The 23,753-nt window shown below is 39.3% G+C and overlaps 1 protein-coding gene across 8 annotated transcripts in view; it reads left to right on the top strand.

The window, feature by feature from the left end:
- Positions 1-23,753, top strand: part of SCAI (suppressor of cancer cell invasion) — a 2,763,600-nt gene that overhangs the window by 1,251,864 nt on the left and 1,487,983 nt on the right. For all 8 annotated transcript variants that reach the window (XM_044058030.1, XM_044058027.1, XM_044058025.1 and 5 more), the window contains one exon: positions 18,723-18,809. In XM_044058030.1, the coding sequence (XP_043913965.1) occupies positions 18,723-18,809 (87 nt within the window). The remainder of the gene's footprint in view (positions 1-18,722; positions 18,810-23,753) is intronic.

Raw genomic sequence — 23,753 nt, 5'->3', positions numbered from 1 at the left:
TAAGCATGTATGTCTGTAAGGTCTGTCTGTTAATCAGTTTGTTTATATTTCACAATGCTGTTAATCATCCTGATGTGTTTCTATGTAATAAAGCATCTAAATGAACTACCCCGCATATTCGTCTTCTGTGTTATAGAAGGACAAGTGACATGGTGTCAGAAGCGGGATATCTAAAAGGGCATGGTGTCAGAAGTGGCAGATCTAAAGGGCATGGTGTCAGAAAAGGCATGGCTAAAATGATTTGTTGCCAGAAAGAGTTCCAGTTTAAGTCCAAGAGGCACTTGGTTGGTATTGGAGGAATATAGAGGATTGTTTCATCCCTACTGCACGTATAATTCACAAAACAGGTCAGAAACGAATTTCACATGTTAAAACTTGCTCAAATAATTTCTTATTCATAAAATATGAAACGAAGCATACAGAGTGCTCTAAACGATATTTAAATAAACCGATATGTCTGATATTGATAAAGATATTTGAATTACTATGGAAAATTTGGAAATAAAGTCCGAATTGCATAAAACAATTAAAATAAAAGGGAACAACAGCATTTTCACTAAGTAGGTATTTTTAATATTAATTAAAGATATCTGAGTTATCAGAAGTGTATGAAGTGTTCACATGTTTGTGCAGTATAACAGTACAGTTATTTCGCAAGATACAGCCATTACTGGGCATATTTCACAAAGTAAAACATTTTGAAGAGTTTATTTTGCATTTGAATGTTATTACAAGCACATATAGCAAGCTTGTTCTTACATAATTACTAGGGTCATATTTTCAGTGTGTTTTTGCATACTTTGTTGGTATGGTCGACGGATTTTGAAAATCCAGTGCACTTGTATTTGACAATAATATTTAAGAGAACTGGAGATTGTTTGAGCAAGAGTATGACATTTTCATACAGGCTGCATTTTCTCATAAAGATGACTGTACAAAGGCATTTATTCTTCTTAATGTAGCTAGGTCGGAAGCCATTTAAAGGGCACATTCATTTGTGTATGCACTTGCTATCTTTCCAGGAGAGGAGGAAAAACATCATATTGTTGTACCGGCTGAGTCAAGAGAGGACCCTGAGTGCTTAAAATGTAAATTTAGAGAAACATGCAACTCCCAGACAAACATTACAATGGAAAGTCACTTATTTTATACAAGGGATCAAAAGCCTAGTGAAACTTTTGCAGCATGTATAACTGACTTGAGAAATAAGGCTAAAACATGCAGATTTGGTAATTTAAAAGGATGAGTTGATAAAAGACAGACTTGTGTGTGGTATTAAGGATGATGCTGTGAGAAAGATTTTGCTTTGTGACAGTGATTTAAATTTGAATAAGGCCATTGAGATTTGCCAGATATACGAGCTCACAGAAAAGCACATAAATATGCTTACAAATGAGAGATGCATGCTTCCAGTAACTTCTAAAACCCCAGAACTTTCCAGCAATTTTTAGAGATCACACAATCTCAGTGAAACATAAGAGTGAGTTAGCAAACTCAAAGCATGGGCCTCAACCTTGTTTCATTGCCACTTGTTGTAATTGTGGTGGAAATCATGAATCTAAAAGGGAAAAATATTTAGCTTTTGGTTAGCAATGCCACAAATGCAATAAATAGAAAAATTTCAAAAGGTTTTGTAAATCAAAGGGCACACATTTTTTATTGAAAGGGAACATTCAAAGAAATGAGTTGATCAGTGAGAAAGCTGCCACTGTACTGTTTATGTTGATGGTGTATCAGTGCTTCATGAGACAGTCAATGCAGTAGATTTAAGGGCAAAGAATGAAGTATTTTGTACTGTTTGGATAAATGGAAAACCCATAGAGCTCAAAGCTGACACAGGTTCCAAATGCAGTGTTATGTCAGCAAAAACATTTGCTAGAGTATGTGCTGGTGAAAAGCTTGATTTGGAAAAATGTGTGAAGCTTGTTGCTTATGGTGGTGAAGAAATTCAAACTGAAGGCTCAGTAGTGCTTTCATGTTACTCTGCTGGGAGAAGTTACGACTTGTTACTTTATGTGGTCAGGAAGCACTTTCAGTCATTAGGGCTCAGAGACAGTCTGAAAAATGGGACTGCTTTCATTTAATAAGGAAGTCCATCATGTTAGCTTGAAAGACCACTACTCCAAATTCGCCCAGCATATTTATTTATTTTTTTACCTATGCTGATCTTTTCGAAGACAAACTAGGCAAGCTTCCAGTTATGTACATTATGAAGTTAGAAGATGTTAGTCCAGTTGTCAGGCCAGCTGGAAAAGTTCCAGTTGCTATGCAGGACAGAGTCAAAGCCGAACTAGACAAAATGGTGCAACAAGGTGTGATTTGTCCAGTAGATGAACCTACTAAATGGGTGTCCTCCATGGTGATAGCTCATAAAAATGCTCAGATGACATCAGAATATGTATTGATCCATGAGATTTGAACAGAGCACCTCATCATCCAGTGCACACAGTTAGAGAACTTGCAGCCTTTATGCCAAATGCCACTGTTTTTTCTGTCATAGATGCAGAGAGTATATTTTGTCAAATTTTGCTTGGCAAGAAATCCTCATTGATAACTATGTTCAGTACTCCATTTGGCAGGTACAGATTTTTGAGAATGCCATTTGGGATAAATTCTGCAAGTAAAGTTTTTCAACGTGCAATGGAACAAATTATTTCTGGGTATCCCTGTGCTATTGTAGTAGATGACGTACTAGTATGAGGTAATGGTGAAGTTGAGCATGACAGAAACCTCAGAAAAGTTCTGGAAAGAGCATGTCAAGTGAATCTTAAGCTCAGTCCACAGAATTGCAGATTCAGGCTACTTGAACTCACCAATATTGGTTGTTTATTTATCAGTTCAGGCCCATGACCAGACCTTTCCAAGCAAACAGCCATTCTCGAGATGCCAGCTTCAGACAAAGTTCAAGCCCTGCAACATTTTCTTGACATGGTTAACTACCTAGACAAGTTCATTCAAGACTTGAGTCAGATATCAGCACCACTCAGAGAGCTGACGTGTAAAGATGTATCCTGTTCTTGGATAGAACAGCAGCAAAGACCATTTGATACCTTGAAACAGAGAATTGCCAGTCCACCAACTCTCAGATATCTACAAGAGGGTCAACTTGTTGCCTATGCATTGAGAACTCTTACCCAAACTGAAATGCAGTATGCTCAGATCGAAAAAGAGCTTTTGGCAATTGTGTATGCATGTTCAGAGTTCCATGCTTTTGTTTATGGTAGACCTATCTGGATTGAAACAAACTACTAACCTCTAGTCAGTATTTTCAGAAAGCCTATGCATACAGCTTCAGCCAGATTGCAACTTGCATGGGCCTCAACTTTGTTTCATTGCCACTTGTTGTAATTGTGGTGGAAATCATGAATCTAAAAGGGAAAAATATTTAGCTTTTGGTTAGCAATGCCACAAATGCAATAAATAGAAAAATTTCAAAAGGTTTTGTAAATCAAAGGGCACACATTTTTTATTGAAAGGGAACATTCAAAGAAATGAGTTGATCAGTGAGAAAGCTGCCACTGTACTGTTTATGTTGATGGTGTATCAGTGCTTCATGAGACAGTCAATGCAGTAGATTTAAGGGCAAAGAATGAAGTATTTTGTACTGTTTGGATAAATGGAAAACCCATAGAGCTCAAAGCTGACACAGGTTCCAAATGCAGTGTTATGTCAGCAAAAACATTTGCTAGAGTATGTGCTGGTGAAAAGCTTGATTTGGAAAAATGTGTGAAGCTTGTTGCTTATGGTGGTGAAGAAATTCAAACTGAAAACTCAGTAGTGCTTTCATGTTACTCTGCTGGACCTATCTGGATCGAAACAAACTACTAACCTCTAGTCAGTATTTTCAGAAAGCCTATGCATACAGCTTCAGCCAGATTGCAACTTGTGATGTTGAGACTGCAAAAGTATAATTTCACTTTTGTCTACAAGAAAGGCAAACTTCTTTATCTTGCTGATGCATTCTTCAGAAACACCACTGAACAGCATAAGAATGAGAACCTTGATTTTGAAGTCATGGAAGTTAGAAATGTTTCTTCCACACATTTTATGCTGTGAGAGATCATACAGCCACAGATCCAGTTTTACAGAGGCTCGACCACTTTATTCAAAAAGTATGGCCATCAAAGTAATTTAGTTTACCTCAATAAGTGCAACCTTATTTTCCATACAGAGTTGAGATTTTGTCTGACAGTGGTATCATTATGAAAGGTGCAAAGTAGTTATTCCAAAGTCTGTGCAACAATAGTACATTACTGTGTTGCATTGTGGTCACTCAGGAGCAGACTTCTACCAAAAGAAGGGCAAGAGGTCTAGTATTTTGGCCTTCCATGTCACAAAATATTGAGAGTGTGCTATCATCTTGTTTTGTGTGCAATAGTACTAAATCACATCAACAGAAAGAACCACTTAAGCTAAACCACATTCCTGAACTATCTTGGTCGACAGTCGCCACTGATATTTTGTAATGGAATGGTCAACATTATTTGGTGTTAGTAGACTCATTCCAATTGGTTCAAGATTGACCTACTTCCCAATCTGGCAAACGTTATTGTCATTTCTAAGATGGTGTCATTTTGCAGTGCATGGTAGTCCGCACAAAGTTATTCTCACAATGGCAGACAATTGACAAGCCAACAGTTTAAAAGACTTGCTGAAGAGGGGGACTTTACTCATGTCATGAGTAGCCCAGAGTATCCACAGTCAAATGGTTTGTCAGAATGTGCAGTTCAAAGTGCAAAACAGTTATTAGAGAAGTCAAAACGAGACAATAGTGATGTTTTCCTGAATCTTTTGAATCTGAAAAATATTCCTTGTGATAAGCATCTTGGTTCCCCTGCCCAGAGACTTTTGTTGAGACAAGCCAAATCCACATTAACAATCAGTAGTCAGTTATTGGTTCCATGTGTCAAGAGCAACAGCAAACCGCTTATTCCATTATGAGGAGAAGTGGTAAGGATACAAACGTCCAAAGGTTATGATCGGATTGGAGTCGTGAAGACTATTTGCTTAGAGCCGAGATCGGACATTGTGGAATAACAAGGAGTAGAGTTTAGGTGGAATCAGAAACATTTTATGCCAGTGTCCGAGCATATACCACAGTATATAACCAGTGAAAAAGACTCCTCTACCTTAGAGTGAGTTGTCCAGTGTTCCAGTTCCAGAGAATACTCCCATTCCTGTGATGAATCACAAAGTTCCTGATATGAATTGTTTACTGAAGACTGTCCCTGTTGCTAAATCCAGTCCAGATTGTTATGTTACGAGGTCCAGTCACATCTCCAGACCATGTTATAGATGCACAGCAACTTGGACATGAACATTGTGTTTGTTTCTAATATCTATAGTAATGCATGCCTAACTCCTATGTTATTTTCAACTAAGGGCAATCTTTTTAAGAGGGAGGATGTAGATCTGTGTGTGTGTGTGTGTGTGTGTGTGTGTGTGTGTGTGTGTGTGTTTGTGTGTGTGTGTGTGTGTGTGTGTGTATATCTTTAAGAAGCTATCTGACGGCTTGCACAAGTGTATTAATACTGAGCACGTGTGGGCCTGACTGCCATTTTGTAGTAAGCTATTGAGATGTGAGCATATATATCTGTAAGATTTGTCTGTTAATCAGTTCATTTATATTTTATGATACGGCTATCCATCCTGATGTGTTTCTGTGTAATAAAGCATTTAAGCAAACTACCCCACCTGTTCATCTTCTATATTGGAGAAGGACGAGCGACAGTATGCTTACAGATTCTTTGTTATGTTCTGTTTTCTTGGTGTCTACTGACTGCTCAATAGTTGACAACCTGCACAGCTTCTCAGTCTCAACTGTCTCCAGCAATATCAACTGTCTCAACTGACTAATTTCAAAATAACAGTCAGCTGTAAAAAAAAGTTTTTTTTTCTGTCAATCAGCTGTTTAAATCATCTCCTAGCAACAAGGAGCATTCCTGTGACATCACTCACTGCTCAGCTGATTTTCCACAGTTTGTACTTTAGAATGTCCCTCTCAAACATATGCAGTTAGAAGTGTATCAAAGCATTGACTGATTTGTTACGCATTTTGTTTAAACAGGGAAAGGCTCAACATTTTAAACATATTTACATTTACACAATCAGGCATGCTGGCATACAACACAAGTTAATCTAAGAATATGCTCAAATCTCATGCCAGACATGCTAACACAGATGACAGTGCTTTCAGTTACTTTACATTAATATTAAACTCCAGGCAATACATGCTTAATCTCCTTAACTATACTAGGCTTCCAAAATTGCAAGCAGTATTCCAAATGTGACCTCATCTAATCTCTGTACAGAAGTAATGTCACTTCTGCATCCATTGTCTCTACCTATCTTACTTTACATTGCATGTTATTTGTCTTAGCTATAATTATTGCACCTTTGTTACCGATATTCTCTGATCATTTTCCCCATCTTTTCTTTCCTGTGCTGTACTTGTTAAAATGTACTCTTCCTAAAACTAGTTATTGCAAAGAAACATGATATTGCATTTCTCCTTATTTAATATTAAAAATGAATTACAGCTTTAAAAAGAAACTGTTTCACAAATGTGTGCACTGCTGAAAATGTTAAAGCATCTTGGAAATGCTGAGCTAGAGCAGCATTTATTTTCACCTTTGGACTCGGGTGTGTTAAGTCTTGTCCTTCCCCTTTTGATATGTAGCTGTGAAACTAAGAAGACATCTTCAAAATTTTAAATTGTGGAAAAAAACTATAGTAAATAATGATCTGATGTTGGATCCGACACTCTAATCTGACTCTGCCATTACTCCAGCTCGTTGTGACCAACAAACTTTCAAGCTCCTTTCCTATCCACAGTGCACCATGCCTAATTTCCCTCAGATCTTCTTTGATGCTTTCTCGACCGGACGTGGTTGAGTACTGCTCTCGAGCGATTTTAGTAAGATAAGTGTCATTTCTTTAAAAAATTTATCTTTAACCGCTGTTAGTAAATCTCTTTGTATGTTGTGTCAGGTTTTTTCTACTCTTCATCATCTTTATTTTCCCTTATACAAATGCGAGTATACTCTCACCACCATTGTTGGTAGACCTTTCCTACTCCTGCATATCCCTTTCCATTAAGGGCGTTAAACCTTTCTTCTCTCTCTATTTCAGAAAAAAAGAAAAGAAAAACTGTTAGCTTTTCCCTGCCCTTTTCTTTCCTTAGTGGCAGTATTTAGTCCGTTACTGTGTTGCTGTCTGAATCGATATCTTGGTTATTTTGCTGATATCTAGTTGTTCAGAGTTTTCACCTGTAGCTGTGTCTGAAAAAGGTTTTGGAAATTGCAAAATGTGGTCACAAGACGCCATTTACTGATGTCCATTCTTTGTGTGTTTTGTTTGGGGGCTGAGCACCTGGACCAGGAATGTGACATCTGCAATGGGTTCAACCCCAGAGTTCTCATAGAAAGGAAAAACAAATTAATACTAAAAGGTTTAATGGCATCTCCATTTTCCCAACCCCTAGAGTTCAGCCTGCCAACTAAAATTCCAAGAATCCTTCAAAAAGCTCTAGATCTTCAGATTCCATGGCTTTAGATTCTTCAGAACATAAGATAAAGAAATCAAAATTGGGTCTGACATCTGCTGGGCTCTGACCATCCTCGAATCCAATCAGGTATCTGGCAAGTCCTTCCTCCTATCCGAAAAAACACACCATGGATCTGAAGTCCTCAAATTCTAAGCCCTTGCCTCATACTCAGTATTCCTCCACCATGGATCCGGTACTGTCCAGGGTGCCCTCCACTTTCTGAAACAGGACTCTGTCTACTTCAGTGGTGTCCTGTCATTTCTCCAGGAGTATCACGGAGGCAGATGTGGAAAGGATAATGAGGAGAGTCTTCACAGAGCAATTTCAGAAGAGAGTCTTCACGGTTCCTACCCCTTGGGTCAGGAACACCATTCATCTTCTACTCCACCGATAACTCCTCCTCTGACCCAAGCTGTGTTGTTAGAGTCCTTGGATCTGAGCGTTTCAGACCCTTCTGTGTCAGATCCAAAGACAGCTTTGTCTTCGGATCTGACTGTTACTCTGAGTGCACCTGCCCTGATATATTTGGATCTGGATAGCTCTTGGTGCCGAAGCTTCTGGGTTGGAACTAATGGGATAGATTGACTCTGAGGTTTTCAGAGCCATCTCTTCCCCTTGGAGTTTTGACAGACAGCTCGGTTCTGTCTTCGCTCTCAAGGGGATAGAAGGAGGTGGCAGGCCAGAAACTCACTTTCTCAGCTCCATTGTCTTCCTTTTCTCTGGAGCAGTCTGCCTTTGAGGTTGTGAAGAGGGTTTTCTCTGCTCTAGCAGGTCAGACGGGTCTTACCTCTTCAGATCCCCCTTGACATCTCTGCTGACTTTACACCATGATCCTGTGCATCCTACACCACTGGGACAGCCAGCCCAGAGCTTTCGAGATCACCCAGATGGGTATTGTCACCTCTTCCAATACTTCTCTAGATCATCTCACTGAAGAAGTCCCTATGAAGAAGATGTGCAAGAGGAAGCACTTGGACCTCCCCAGGAGTCTGTCACCAAGGATACTGACTTTGATGAGGGAGAAGGGTCTCCGAAATCACTACCCCATGATGTTGCATCTGGAGACATCCTGGATATCCTTAAACAGAAGGGTGGTTGGTCTGCCCAAAACCCAACAACTGAGGAGTCAGTATTTCTGGACGCTTTCGGAACAGGCCTGTCTACCTCATGGGTCACTTCACCTGCTGATGACCTCATTGATTTGATGTCTACATGGGTGTGGAAGGGATCTGATACGATTGTGCCAATCTCCAAGAGACCAGACAAGATTCTGCCTCCACCGGTAGGAAGAGAGGATTGGAGGAAGGGAAGTACTGGTTGATGGAATGGTCATGGCGGCAGCTACAAAGAAGGAACTTACAGAAAAGAGTTCCAATGTCCATCCCCCTAGTAGAGAGTCTAGGGTTCTGGATGGATTTGGGAAGTGAGTATATGCTTCAGCAACATTTACTCTTTGATCGCTGAACTACTTGGCACACTTCATGAGATTGAAAAGGGACTTTATTAAAGAACTATCAAATTCCCTTTCAGGGGCTACTACTGCAGAGGCTCAAAATTCTGTGGCTTCACAGTTGGCTACCCTTCAGTCTATTGTTAATTCATCTATGAGTCTCATCTTGCATGCTGCAGAAGGCGCGTTGATGGCTGCGAGTTCAGAAATTTCCATCTAGAGGCATGCCTGTGTGATTTTGTGGACCCCTTCAAGTCATCTTTCTTCAGTGCTCCTTTTGATGGTGATTCTTTGTTTGACTGCACAGTAAAAGATACACTCTGCACGTGTGAAAAGGAAGGAAAGACCCTTTCTGCAGTAGGCATACATTTTCCTACCCCTTAACGGACCTTTTGCAGGAACCAACGAGGAGGTCAAAGGATGTGGTTCAGGGAGTCTCAGGGTCCTTTCCAGGACACACATGGAGGTAGTTTCCCCAGAGGTGGGGGGTGGTGATGGTGGCAGAGGAGGCCTGCAAAACCGAGGGTCTAGAGATACTTTTTCTGACAGACCCTTCCAGCTCTCCTGAACGGAGGCCCAATTACCTTCCTCTGGAGGCATTCGGGGATCACTTATCTCTGCACCAGGAAGCCTGGCTAAAGTTAAAGCATACTTAGGTGCAGAGAATCATTTCCAGAGGTTACATTATTCCTTTTTCCCTTCCACCCTCATTATCCAGGAAAATGCCCAATGTTCCTCCCAGTCAGAGGGAAGCAGCAGCACTGGAAATATTAAAGCTGCTAGAAAAAGAGTCATCCAAGAAGGTCCCACCAGACCTAATAGAATCTGGAACATAGTCGAGATTCTATTTAGTACCAAAGAAAATAGGGACTGGAGACCTATTTTAGATCTCAGTGCGTTGAACAAATCGGTTTGACACACCAATTTCCGGATGGCCATGGTTCAGCCCATTCTAAGCAAGAACACTTGGATGTGCTCGATAGAACTTCAGGATGTGTACTTTTTCTTTCGGCTGCTCCCGTTGGGGGTTGCCACAGCGGATCATCTGTTTCCATTTCTTCCTGCCCTCTGCATCTTGCTCTGTCACACCAATTACCTGCATGTCCTCTCTCACCATATCAATAAACCTTATCTTAGGCCTTCCTCTTTTCCTATTACCTGGCAGCTTCATCCTTAGCATCTTTTTCCCAATATACTCTGCATCCCTCCTCAGCACATGTCCAAACCAGTGTAATCTTGCCTCTCTGGCTTTGTCTCCAAACCTTCCAACCTGGGCTGACCCTCTAATATACTTATTCGTAATCCTGTCTACCCTCGTCACACCCAGTGCAAATCTTAACATCTTTAACTCTGTCACGTCCAGCCCTGACTCCTGCCTTTTTGTCAGTGCCACTGCCACTGTCTCCAACCCATGTAACATAGCTGGTCTCACTACCCTCTTGTAGACCTTTCCTTTCACTCTTACTGGTACTCATCTATCACAAAACACTCCTGAAACTCTTCTTCACCTACTCCATCCTGCCTGTATTCTCTTCTTCACCTCTCCTCCACACTCATCATTACTCTGAACTGTTGATCCCAAGTATTTAAACTCATCCACCTTCTCCACCTCTACTCCCTGCATCCTCACCATTCCTCTATCCTCCCTCTCATTCACACACATATATTCTGTCTTAGTCCTGCTGACCTTCCTTCATCTTCTCTCTAGGGCATATCTCCACCTCTCCAGGGTCTCCTCCACCTGTTCCCTACTCTCACTACAGATCACAGTGTCATCTGCAAACATCATAGTCCACGGGGTCTCCTGTCTGATCTCGTTTGTCAACCTGTCCATCACCATTGCAAATAAGAAAGGGCTCAGAGCTGATCCTTGATGTAATCCCACCTCCACCTTAAACGCATCAGTCACTCCCACCACAGACCTCACCGCTGACATATCCTGTACCACTCTTACATACTTCTCTGACACTCCCGACTTCCTCATACAATACCACTACTCCTCTCTAGGTACCCTGTCATATGCTTTCTCTAAGTCCACATAGATAAAATGCAACTCCTTCTGACTTCTCTTGTACTTCTCCATCAACACTCTCAGAGCAAACATCGCATCTGTAGTGATCTTTCCTGGCATGAAACCATACTGCTGATCACTAATCATCATCTCCCTTTTTAGCCTAGCTTCCACTACTCTTTCCCTTAACTTCATGCTGTGACTGATCAATTTAATCCCTCTGTAGTTACTACAGCTCTGCACATCACCCTTATTCTTAAAAATCGGTACCAAAACACTTTTTCTCCATTCCTCAAGCATCCTCTCACTTTCCAAGATTTCATTAAACAATCTAGTTAAAAACTCCACTGCCATTTCACCTAAACACCTCCATGCTTCCACAGGTATGTCATCTGGACCAGCCTTTCCATTCTTAGCTATCCGTACTTCCTCCTTGCTAATCCACTGCACTTTATGATTCACTATCCGCACATAATCCAACCTTCTCTCTCTCTCATTCTCTTTATTCATCAGCCCCTCAAAGTGCTCTTTCTGTCTGCTCAACACACTCTCCTCGCTTGTGAGTATGTTTCCCTCATTATCCTTTTTCACCCTTACCTGCTCCACATCTTTACTAGCTCGTTCCCTCTGTCTAGCCAATCGATACAGGTCCTTTTTTTTCCCTCCTTAGTGTCTAACCTTTCATACAACTCTTCATACGCCTTATCCTTAGCCACCTCTCTCCGGATGTGTACTATCACATAAAAAATTAACAGATGATCCAGATGGCAATTACAGTTCCAGCTGGGAGTCAGTCATTACCAGTTCAGAGATCTGCCCTTTAGCCTCACCACAGCCCACAGGGTGTCCACCAAGTACATGGTAGTAGTATAAGCTCACCCAAGACTGCATGGATTCCATGTATTTCCATATTTGGAAGACTGGCTCATTATTACTCCGACCAAGCATCAGCTGGTACAAGCATGAGACCAAGTATTGCAAACTTGTTCAAATCGTGAAATAACCATCAGTTACAAGTCTCACTTACAACCAGCTCAGACACTGGAATTCATAGGAGCAGTATTCATGGTAGCATCACTTCCCCTTTCGAGAGTGCAAACAATAAGAAATCAGGTCAAGAAAATAACAGTGCCAGATCTGCAAGCCCTGGGATCAATGTCAGCAGCAATTATATTAAATCCTTTAGCAAGATATCACATCAGAATTCTGCAGTGGATGCTGCAGACACAATGGTCAGTTCCCTCTCAACCCATAAAAACGAGGGTAAGAATGACTCAGGTATGCAAATTGTATCTTTCCTGGTGGATGCAGTCACAGCAACTGTTCAGTGTCGTCCTTTCATTCTTCCTCAGCCCAAGGCGATGGTGACCACAGATGCTTCCCAAATTGTGTGTGTGTGAAGGGGCATTCTGGGGAAGACTGTCCAAAGCACTTGGTCACGAAGAGGCCAACTTGCATATCAGTGTTCTGGAAATTAGAGTGGTGCTTTTGGTGGTGCAAGCATTCCAAGACTGTGTCCCTCTTAGAACAGTTGCATTCCAAACGGACAACATGTCAGTGGTTTGGTACATCAACAAACAAGGGGGAAACCAGATCTTACCCCCTGTGTCGAGAAACCCTGAGGGTGTGTCAGTGAGTGATTTACTGCAACCCCTTTCTAATTGCAATGCACATTCCAGTGTGATAGCAGACAATCTGAGCAGGTTGATTTTACTACCTCATGAGAAGTATCTCAACAACAAAGTGACAGACATGGTTTTCCATCAGTGGGGCCAGCCTTGCTGCAATCTCTTTTCATGTTCCTTAAACAACAAGTGCAGCAGCTTCTTTGGCCCAGTCCACCCATCAGGGGACTTGCCAAGGGATGTTGTTCTCCATGATTGGCCCTCCAGTCTTCTGTACGCTTATCCCCGACTCCTTTAATTCCCAAATTTCTTCAGAAAGCAGCCAGGTTGAAGAACAAGGTCATCCTCATTGCACCTTACTGGGCTTGACAAATTTGGTTCCCCTTCCTTTGGCATCAACTTCAGTACCCACCTTGGATTCTGGATCCAGCTCCAGACCTTCTGTCTCACTTGACAGGCACGATTCACCTGGACATCTCAAAATTCAAACTGACTGCATTGTTTCTCCAATTTCATTAATAGCCAGGCAGCCTATGCTGTCGTCACCTACCTGTTCCATTCTGTTATCTTCCTATAAACTCTCTACGAGAAAACTCTACGAAAGTAAATAGAGACGATTTGTTTATTGGGCAGAGCAGAATCGGGTAGAACCATTCTCAGCCCCAATACATTCTGTTCTTGAATTTACAGCGAGTTTATTTAACGAGGTTGCTAGTTCATCGACTATTAAACTCCAACTCCTAGCCATTTCGAATTTCCATGTCAGATTTCAGAATTCTTCCTTGGCTTCCTCCAAAATATGCAAAACATTTTTGTAAGGCACTCTTCTACTTAGACCTCATTACAAAGGTCCTATACCACCATGGGATTCAAATTTGGTACTGCAAGCCTTGACAGTCTCCCTTTGAACCAGCAGCTAAATGTGATTTAAAATACTTGACTTGGAAAGCTACCTTTTTAGCGGCATTTAAATCTACTAGAAGAATTTCAGAACTTCAAGCATTATCTTCTATGTCCCCATATTTGATTTTCCACAAGTATTCGGTTGCATTGCATACCAGTGCTTCCTTCTTACCTAAGGTGGTGTCAAAATCCAACATTAACCAAACCATTAACCTGCCAATATTCTTTCCAAATTTTACAAATAAAGGAAAATATATGCTGCACTTACTGGATGTTCATAGGCAGTTACGTTTCTGTCTGCAGCAAACAAAACAAATTAGAAAGTCTGACCAGTTCTTTGTTTACTTTGCTAATCACAGGATGGGCAAATCAGTCACAAAGGTAGCTGTAGCCAGATGGTTGACAGATTGCATCTATTTTGTCTACAGTAAATTGAATCTTCTCCTACCAAAACCATTAAAGGCTCATTCCACTAGATCTATGTCTGCTTCCATTGTATTCCAATCTAGAGCATCCATGGATGATATTTGTACAGCAGCAACTTGGTCAAATGCTCTTACCTTTATCACTCATTACAAAGTAGATTTGGTCTTGAGGGAAAGAGCGGCCTTCAGTTCAGATGTACTCAGGAACATCCTTCTTTAGAGTCCACCCAGGAATTTAGGTAGCTGGGGACTCTGTCACATACAGTGAATGAATGAAAACTGGCAACTTCAGATAATGAAGTTATGTACTAACCATGATGTTTCATCTGTGTTGTCCATTTTAATTCTTCCTCAACTCCTTACCCTCCACCCCCTTCTATTTCTCTCAAATGACTTCTGGAGGAACGAGCCCTTTAAGGGCTATAAAGGACTGCATATGTCCCTTGTGTTGAACACCAGTTATGGCAATTATTTTGTAGTCTCTCTCTCAAGCTGTAAATTGGATCTGAGGGACGTTAGGCATGGCGCGTTGTGGTTAGGAATGACGCTTGAGAGTTTGTTGTCTTCATGAGCTGGATTAATGTCCGAGTCGGATTTGAGCCCATATGTTGAGGAAGAATGAAACTGGACAACAGAATGTGTAAGTACATAACTTCTTTTTACAGACTTACATAAGCAGAGGCATATCATTAATTGAGACATACTGCATTTCAATTACTGGATCTGCCTGCTGGGGCATAAATTTGGGACAGAGCTCAGTTTTTTTTTCATCTGCCTATAAGGATTCTAATTCTGATCCATAAACTAGATAATAAGAACACAATTTATCTCCCGAGTTAAAGCAGTTAGTGACTAGTTAGTCAATAGGTAGTCTTTTCTGAACTTTGTGTCATTATGAATGTATATTTTTAATTCCACTTGTGTGGTCTGCACTGTTTGATATTTATTTATAAAGAATTTGTTTTACCTTATTTACATAATACATTTTATTATTCAACGTTAAATGCTTGTGAGTCTGATGATTAATTATTGACTTTAATGTTTATGGTGTCCACCCTTTGAAGAGTGACTGGTTAGAGGTAATTACTAAAACTTAACTTTTAAAAATTGGCTTATTTAAGGATAAAAAGAAAGGTTGTGTTCTTGTTTTGTTAGTTTTCACTTACTGGTGGTAGTGATAGCTAAAAGCTTTTGGGAGTAGGTGGTATTGCTGGAGATTTCTCATTTAACCCCTCTAATCTCTGCTGTTAAGATTGCAGTGGAAGGTATTGGGCTCAGTCTGAGATGGGTGAAATCCTGCAGAGCAAGTGATTAAAATTCTGAACTGTAGCTGTGTAGTATAAAGCACATTTGGATATCATGGGGCTTGGCTATTACCCAAGACAGCTATTCACATCTACATTACAAATTTAAGGCCAGTTACGCTTTGTGTATTAACTTGTATCTGTTGTGGGATTCAGACATCATACTGACATTTCTGTTTACATTTTTGACAGCAGCAGTATAGGAATTAAAACTCGTAGCCCCTATTCATCATACCTTCTTCCACTTCCTTTAAGCAGTAATAGTTACATGTGTAAAAATGGACTAGCTGGGAACTTGTATTTATTGTAAAGGCATATTATTCATGTGCTTTAGATGTATTAAATAGAAGGCTTTTACTTATGTTTTTCACTTTATTTAGATCCAGTCTAAGGTGAAGGAAGTTTGCCTCAAGGCTAGGGGGGCTTTATAGGAATCATGGTTTGTTTTAGTTACTTTCCCTTTTGTTTTTTATTTTGTGTTATAACTAAATGTCATATTATGAAGTCTCGGTAATGGAGCTTCATTATTTATTTGCCAGTTTTTACATTTCAACAGTATTGGTCTTCTTGTTCATACATGTTTATTATCCCTTAAAATATATTGACTTTAATTTGTCAAGTCTCTTTTTTAACTATTCCTGTTACATATTTTTGGAAAGTTTTTAATAAAATTTTGTTAATTCTTTATACATTTCCTGTATCCAAATCAAGGTATAAGGGGAGCCAGAGTCTGTCTTTGCGTGCAGTGGATGCAAGGCAATAAGACTATTTCTGGATGGGACACCAGTCTTTTGCAGGACATGAGTGCATATGCGTGCACAAGCACACATAAACACATACTAAACTAAAGCACTTGTCAAAAGTTCATGTGGACACAACATACTTAAAAAAGGATTATAAAACTTTGGAACTTCACTAACATCTGTGTTTGCCAAGTAATAATTTTGAGGTTGATGCACTTTAGAGGTAAGGGAGTATTCTTTTATTTCCAACACTGAGTGATCTCAAAGGTAATGTATTTAGAGACACGGATGTGTGAATATTCAGGAGGGCCTGCTTCCCTGTAAGAATGTTTTTATTTTATTGTTTTTTATTAAATTGTCGATGTCAGTCTAACAGACGTTTTCACTGTTGGGAGATGAAATGTTAAGTGTCTTTGATGAACCGACATGGACTCATATAGCTAGTGCCTTCCCACCTGACTAGATAATTCATTTAGTATTCTTGGGAGAATTCAGTCCTGTACTACTGCTTTACTGTTTCTTAGCTTTATTAACTCGTTTGCCAATTCCCCATGTACAGTCTCCTTCATCAGTTTTTTTTTCATCCACGTCAACTACCCTCCCATGTTGATGACTTTTCTCCTCTTAAAACTAATCATTTGTTTTATAATAAAAAATGTAGCACAAGAGCAAAAGCAAGGGTCAAATCTTATATTCAAAGCCAGATACTTTTATTAGTAAAACAATGGATAAGCGCTTTCGCTAAAAAATAGCTTCATCAGATCACAATATTTGCTTAACATAGACAGTTTAAATACTAAAGCACATGGTGAGTACAATTCAAATGAACCAATCATCATCACACATCAATTAGTTCACTTAACATTTAAAGCAGCAAATACAAAAGTATATCAGTGCATTCATTACTGCTACTAATCATATAAAAAAAATATATATATAAAAATATATACATAAAAAACTAACTCCATTTAAAAAAGCGCATCCTTTGAATACAACAAATGATAGTATAAAACTTTAATAAAAGTTTTCTTGTTAAAATGCATTATAAAAATTATTTATATATATCTATTACAATTTAAAAATGACTAAATATTCTCATATCTTTATGTGTCTGCGTTTTCTAAGTACAGGTTTGATAGAGACTTTGTCATTTAGTCCTGAGCCTCTATCTGCTCTTAGCAAAATAATCCAGTTGTTTTCCTTTTCCTCTGTATATGTCATTATGTTACCTCCTCTTGCATTAGGTTCTATTACTTCTAGTACCCTAAATTGAAATTCATCTCAAATTCATTGAAACCCTCTTTTATATATAGGAACAGAAACAACTTAAAAAGACTCCTCTGTTATCCTAAGAAAGCTATACAGCATGTTAGTTCAGGACATACAGAAAAATGTGGTCATTGTAATTTTTGTTGTTATATTGACAGCAATACCACATTTATCCATCCAGATAATGGTAAAACATTTTATTTTAGAACACATGTGAATTGCATGACACCTAACGTTGTTTACCTGGCAGTTTGCAAAATATGTTCATCATTTTATGTGGGTAAGACGAACCGCCCACTACGTGACAGGATAAGAGAGCATATTTATAACATCAGAAAAAGTAATACACAGAATGCTTTAGCCAAGCACACTGTCTTACACAACACTCAACATGAATTTCAATTTAGGGTACTAGAAGTAATAGAACCTAATGTAAGAGGAGGTAACATAATGGCATATACAGAGGAAAAGGAAAACAACTGGATTATTTTGCTAAGAGCAGATAGAGGCTCAGGACTAAATGACAAAGTCTCTATCAAACCTGTACTTAGAAAACGCAGACACATAAAGATATGAGAATATTTAGTCATTTTTAAATTGTAATAGATATATATAAATAATTTTTATAATGCATTTTAACAAGAAAACTTTTATTAAAGTTTTATACTATCATTTGTTGTATTCAAAGGATGCGCTTTTTTAAATGGAGTTAGTTTTTTATATATATATTTTTATATATATTTTTTTTTATATATGATTAGTAGCAGTAATGAATGCACTGATATACTTTTGTATTTGCTGCTTTAAATGTTAAGTGAACTAATTGATGTGTGATGATGATTGGTTCATTTGAATTGTACTCACCATGTGCTTTAGTATTTAAACTGTCTATGTTAAGCAAACATTGTGATCTGATGAAGCTATTTTTTAGCGAAAGCGCTTATCCATTGTTTTACTAATAAAAGTATCTGGCTTTGAATATAAGATTTGACCCTTGCTTTTGCTCTTGTGCTACATTTTTTATTATGTATTTACTGGTTGTTTCCACAAGAGCATTTACCAGTGAGAGCAGTATTTTGGATTTTTTAATCATTTGTTTTATTTGGTTGCTCCTGGGTCTCACTGCTTGGCCTGTTGTCTATCTCAAGTGTACCAATGCTATGTCTCACCATTCTTGCATCACTTCCATAATTGAAGCATTATAAGCCCCTTCCCTTTGCCATTTCCTTTATCATTAGTAGATTTAGCTTGCCCGTTTTTCTTTAATATTGACTGGGTTCCCATTGGATTGGGAGGTATGTTTTATAATTAATTCTTTTTTTTTTCAAAAAGCAGTAAAATGTATTGTATAGTAAAATGTATGCATGCTTTGTGTATCAAAATGTATTTATATAGTGACGTATTATACTAATTCATTTTATTTATTTACATTATTTTGTTATTTAGACAAGTGCTGGACAACAGGTACGGCTTGAAAAGATGGCAGATTGGAGAAATTGCATCTAAAATTGGACAGCTTTATTACCATTATTAGTGAGTACCTTTTTGCTTAAAATTGTCTTGATTTAATTGCATGCTTATTTTATGATGTAGGCCCTTTTTTTATTACAGTAGAATTATTATTTTTATAAATTTGTCCCTGGCCTTTTAGCTAGTTGCATTACTAGAGAAAGCAGAAGGACTACTTTTTAAGATATCATTATTTGGCCCTTTATCAAACTGGTGTCAGTTTAATCTAGAGTACTGCCTCATAAACCAGTCTATTCATTCCTAGTCCAAGTCACCTTCTTTCCATATATATCTCTGTGAGGTGGATTTTTTCGTTCCAGTGGAGATTAGCCTGAAGAAACCAGTGTCACTCATAATCAAATTCAAGAGCTTTTGATTTGTGATGGCTTTCCACCTATCATTGCTTGCAGGTAAGTTTTTCTTTACTCTCTCTAGTACCCCCTGTGGGACAGGGCAGATATGTTTATGAACAGAGCACCTAAAGAAATTTGCCTTTGTGCAGTGTTGCACATCAGACTTAAGGGCATTTCTTGGCATGCTGTTTGCCTGAAACTTGAGCACCCCCCCCCTTCCAAAAAAAAACAACCCTACTTTAGCTGGGTTATATTACTACTCTGGTATATTTTTCTGGTTGATAACTACTTTGTACTTTCCTGAATTAGATGACAAGCATTTAGTATTTTGTTAATTCTGATATTATATCATCAGAACAATATAAAATTGGTCACTAAATTCAGTGAATGTATAGCTGAAGTACAATAGGATGTCTAAGTTTTCATTAATACTGTTATCTGTAATTGCAAAAAATATTTCATTCCATTTATTTTTTCCCCAGTAATACATAGGCTTTCTTTTTTGTCTTGTGTAAGTGGGAGTGCCCTTCACCCTACACTTTTTCATCATTAAATAGCCCCCTCAAAGACTGACTGGCTGAGATGTAGCTCATTTGCCTGACAGAGAGCAATAAATCGGATAGAGGAACTAATCCTTTCTTAGAACTACTCATGTGGAAAGGATAGTCTTTCTTAAAGTTGTATTTAGAGCGACTAGAAACGTTATATTGCAATTATGATTTTGTTGGCAATTAACAGTTATTAAGTTTATCTGAGTCTGTTTTGATGGCTTTACTGCATGACAGAGCATTAGAAGGATATACTTTTTTTTTTCCATTTTTTGTGACAAACTTATGTGCCTAAATATGAAGGAATGACTTCTGGCAGTCTATTTGTTGCTTTCAAAGTTACATTTTTCCCTTACGAATCAAGTATCACCTTGTTGACTTCCGTTGTCTTAACTCTATTTAATGTTTATTTGTGGCCCACTTGGGTGTGTTCACTTAGTTTCTGACACACTCCTAATGGAAAGGTGTAGGATGCTTTTATTTTTGTACTAGACTTTTAAAGTAGTTGATGAAGTAGCAAATTTTGGTTTGCTTGGGATTTTATTACTTTTCATCTTGATACTTTCAAAATACTATGCATAAAATCTGGATTTTTCTGTCAGCTTATGATGTGAAGGTTTGCTTTTCTGCTTGTGTGCTGAGATTTGAAACCTGAACCTTTTTACATGAAGACTTTTTTTTTCTCAAGCCACAAGTCTCCTGTCATATCTAGAGGTTAGTGGAGTAGCTTTGGCTATGTCTGGGGAATTTCTAAATTAAAAGTTACATTTTTTTAACAAGAAGATGGTCTGTAGAGAATTTCCAGTGCATGATGCAGTAGAAGAAACCATAGGATGAACTGTGCACTGATAATACATTTTAAATAGTCTTAGCTTTCTAAAACAGATAAAAATTCTGTATTATACCAGATGATACTTAGTTCTTTTCATTTTAACTATCAGAAGTTTGCTCTGATTTGTTGTAAGGTATAGCATGAGTTGATGTCAGTTTTCTTTCATTCTTCAACTAATGGGTTCAGATCCGATCCTCGGATCAAACTTGGCCGTTAGACTAACTCATGGCCACCAAAAAACTCTCCTTACCCATAATATACCAACCCCCTAACATCTCTCAGATCTCGGTTGCCACTTTCGTGTCTAGATGTGGTCGCCTTTAGTTCTCGAATTGTTGAGTGGGAGAGAAGTCCTTTTTGCTTATTAGCTTCTAAAAAAAAAAACTTTAATCTTTAGATTTAAATTTATTTGATAATCACTGTTGATCTCTACTTTCCATACACCTTAGAGTGTACTTTTTTCTTTCCATTGTTGGCCTAGCCCTATCCTTCCCTATCCCTTAACGCATGGTGTATCTCTTTAATACCATATTTGGTATATTTCTTCTCTTTGTACAAATATTTGTATCCCTTCAAATTACCATTGCTGATATTTAGCTTTTCTCTCCTTTCTTGTTTTGAAAAAAAAAGTTTAGCTATTATTGTTGTTGTGGTATCCTATTTCTCAGCATGTCTGAAAAAGGATCAGTGGAATTTAACGTGTGAAAAGTGTGGGCACAAGTTGACTTTTTCTGATTCTCATAAATTTTGTGGGTACTGCTTGGGCCCAGAACACTTACAAGAAGAATGCAGTATCTGTCGTGCGTTGTTTTCAGAGCGGGGGTGGGGGTGGGGCCATCTGCTCCATTGTCTTCCTTCTGTCCAGAGCGATCTGCTTTCGAGGTTGTGAAGAGAGTGTTCTCTGCCCTGGCAGGTCAGATGAACCTACCCTCTCAAATCCACCCTCTACTTCTCAGATGTCTTCATGCTTTGAGCCTCAACATTCTATCCCACTGGGACAGCCAGCTCAAAGCTTCCAAACTACCCAGCAGGGTATTCTAATGTTTTCTGATAACATCCCCGGACCATCCCACCAAGGAAGTCCCTAAGAAGAGGAAGTGCAAAAGGAGGCATTTTCTCCGCAAGAGTCAGTCACTGAGAATACTGATTTTCATGAAAGAGAGGGGTCCCCAAAATCACCACCCAATGACATCTCATTTGGAGACATTCTTGAGATCCTTAAGCTGAAGGGGGGATCAGTATTTCTGGAGGCCTTTACAGCTGGCATGTCTACCTCCTGGGTTATTCCACCCACCAATGAGCTCATTGGTTTGGTTTCTAGGCAGGTGTGGAAGGAACCTGATTTGGCTGAGCCAATTCCCAAGAGATCAGACCGGATTCTAGTTCCACCAGTATGGAGAGAATTATGGGGTAAAGTGGTGTCAGTACATGCAATGGTCATGGCAGCAGCTACAGAAAAGGAACTTGCAGAACAGAGTTCCACTGTCTATCCTTCTAACAGAGTAGGACTACTGACAGATTTGAGAAGCATGTATATGATTCAGCGACTTTTGCACTCAAATCGCTGAACTATCTGGCACATTTTACAAGACATCAAAGAGATTTGATTAAAGAGCTATCAAAGTCTCTTTCTGGAACCGAAATTGCTGAGGCTCAATCTTCATAGTCTCTCAGCTGGCTACCCTCGAAGCTATATCTAATTTGTCCATGAGGCTCATCTCGCACGCTGCAGAAGGTGCCTCAAAGGCCACAGGTTCAGGTGTTTCCATCAGGATGCTTTTCTGGATGCACCTGTCTGATTTTGTGGAGCCCTTCAAGTTCTCGTTTGTCAATGCTCCTTCTGATGGCACTTCTTTGTTTGGCCCCATAGTGAAGGACACACACTCCAGGTGTGAGAAAGATGGAAAGACCCCCTCTGCAGTGGGTGTGCATTTTTCAACCCCTCAATAGACCTTTTCCAGAAATCAGTGGGGAGGTCGAAAAATATGGTTCAGAAAGTCCCAAGGTCCTTTCCAGGACACATGTAGAGATAGATCCCCCAGAGGTAGAGGGGAGAGGTGTAATGGAGGGCAATGCTCTTGTGGCAGAGAAAGCCTGCAAAACCAGGGGTCTAGAAATTCATTTTCTAACAGACCCTTTCATCGCTCCTGAAAGGAGGCCCAATTGCCCACCTCTGAAGGCAGTTGGGGGTCGTTTATCCCTGTGTCAGAGTGCCTGGCTAGATATAACAAAAGACGGTTTGGTACAGAGGATTATTTCCAGAGGTTGTATAATTCCCTTTTCCTTACCCCCCTCCATTGTTAAGAACATTTCCCAATGTTCCACCCAGTCAGAGGAAAGCAGCAACACTAAGTCCAAATGCTGCTAAGAAAAAAAGAGTCATCCAAGATGTCCCACCAGACCAAGTTAAATTCAGAACTTACGATTCCTTTTAGTGCCGAAGAAAACAGGGACTGTAGACCAGTTTTGGATCTCAGTCTATTGAACAAGTCAGTTCGATACACAAAGTTCTGGATGGTCATGGTTCAATCCACTCTGTCCTTTCTGGGCAAGGACAACTGGATGTGCTCGATAGGCCTTCAGGAGTCGTACTATCACATAAAAATGAACAGACAGTCCAAAAGGTACTTATGCTTCCAGCTAGGAGCCAGTCACTGCCAGTTCAGAGCCCTCTCCTTTGGCCTCACCACAGTCCCCAGAGAATTCACCAAATGTATGGCAGTAGTAGCAGCTCACTTGAGACTGCAAGGACTCCAAGTGTTTCCATATTTAGATGACTGGCTCATTACCTCCAAACTAGGCATCGACTTGTAGAAGCATGAGCTCAAGTGCTACAGACATGTTTACATTTCAGAATAACCATAAATTACAACAGGTCTCACTTAGAAATGACACAGACATTAGAATTCATAGTGGCAGTGTTCATCACAGTATCTATGGTAGCTTCTCTTCCTCTATCAAGAGTGCAAACAATAAAGATGCAGGTCAGGAAAATAATTTGCAGTACCAGAATTTCTGCACAATTGATTCTGCAAGCCCTGAAATTGATGTCCACAGCAATAATTTTAGTTCCTTTAGCAAGATTCCACATGTAAATTCTACAATGGATGCTAGCAACACAATGGTCAGTGCTTTCTCATCCCATGTCAGCAAAGATAAAGATAATTCAGATATGCAAAAGATGCCTTTGCTGGTGGATGCAGTAGGTATTACAAAGCCATCCTATCATCCTCTT

This window comes from Protopterus annectens, chromosome 16.part0, assembly GCF_019279795.1.
Source record: "Protopterus annectens isolate FY-2018-M chromosome 16.part0, PAN1.0, whole genome shotgun sequence".
NCBI classification, from domain to species: Eukaryota; Metazoa; Chordata; order Ceratodontiformes; family Protopteridae; genus Protopterus; species Protopterus annectens.
Note: the sequence above shows the minus strand (reverse complement) of the source record. Positions and strands in the feature narration are given on the sequence as shown.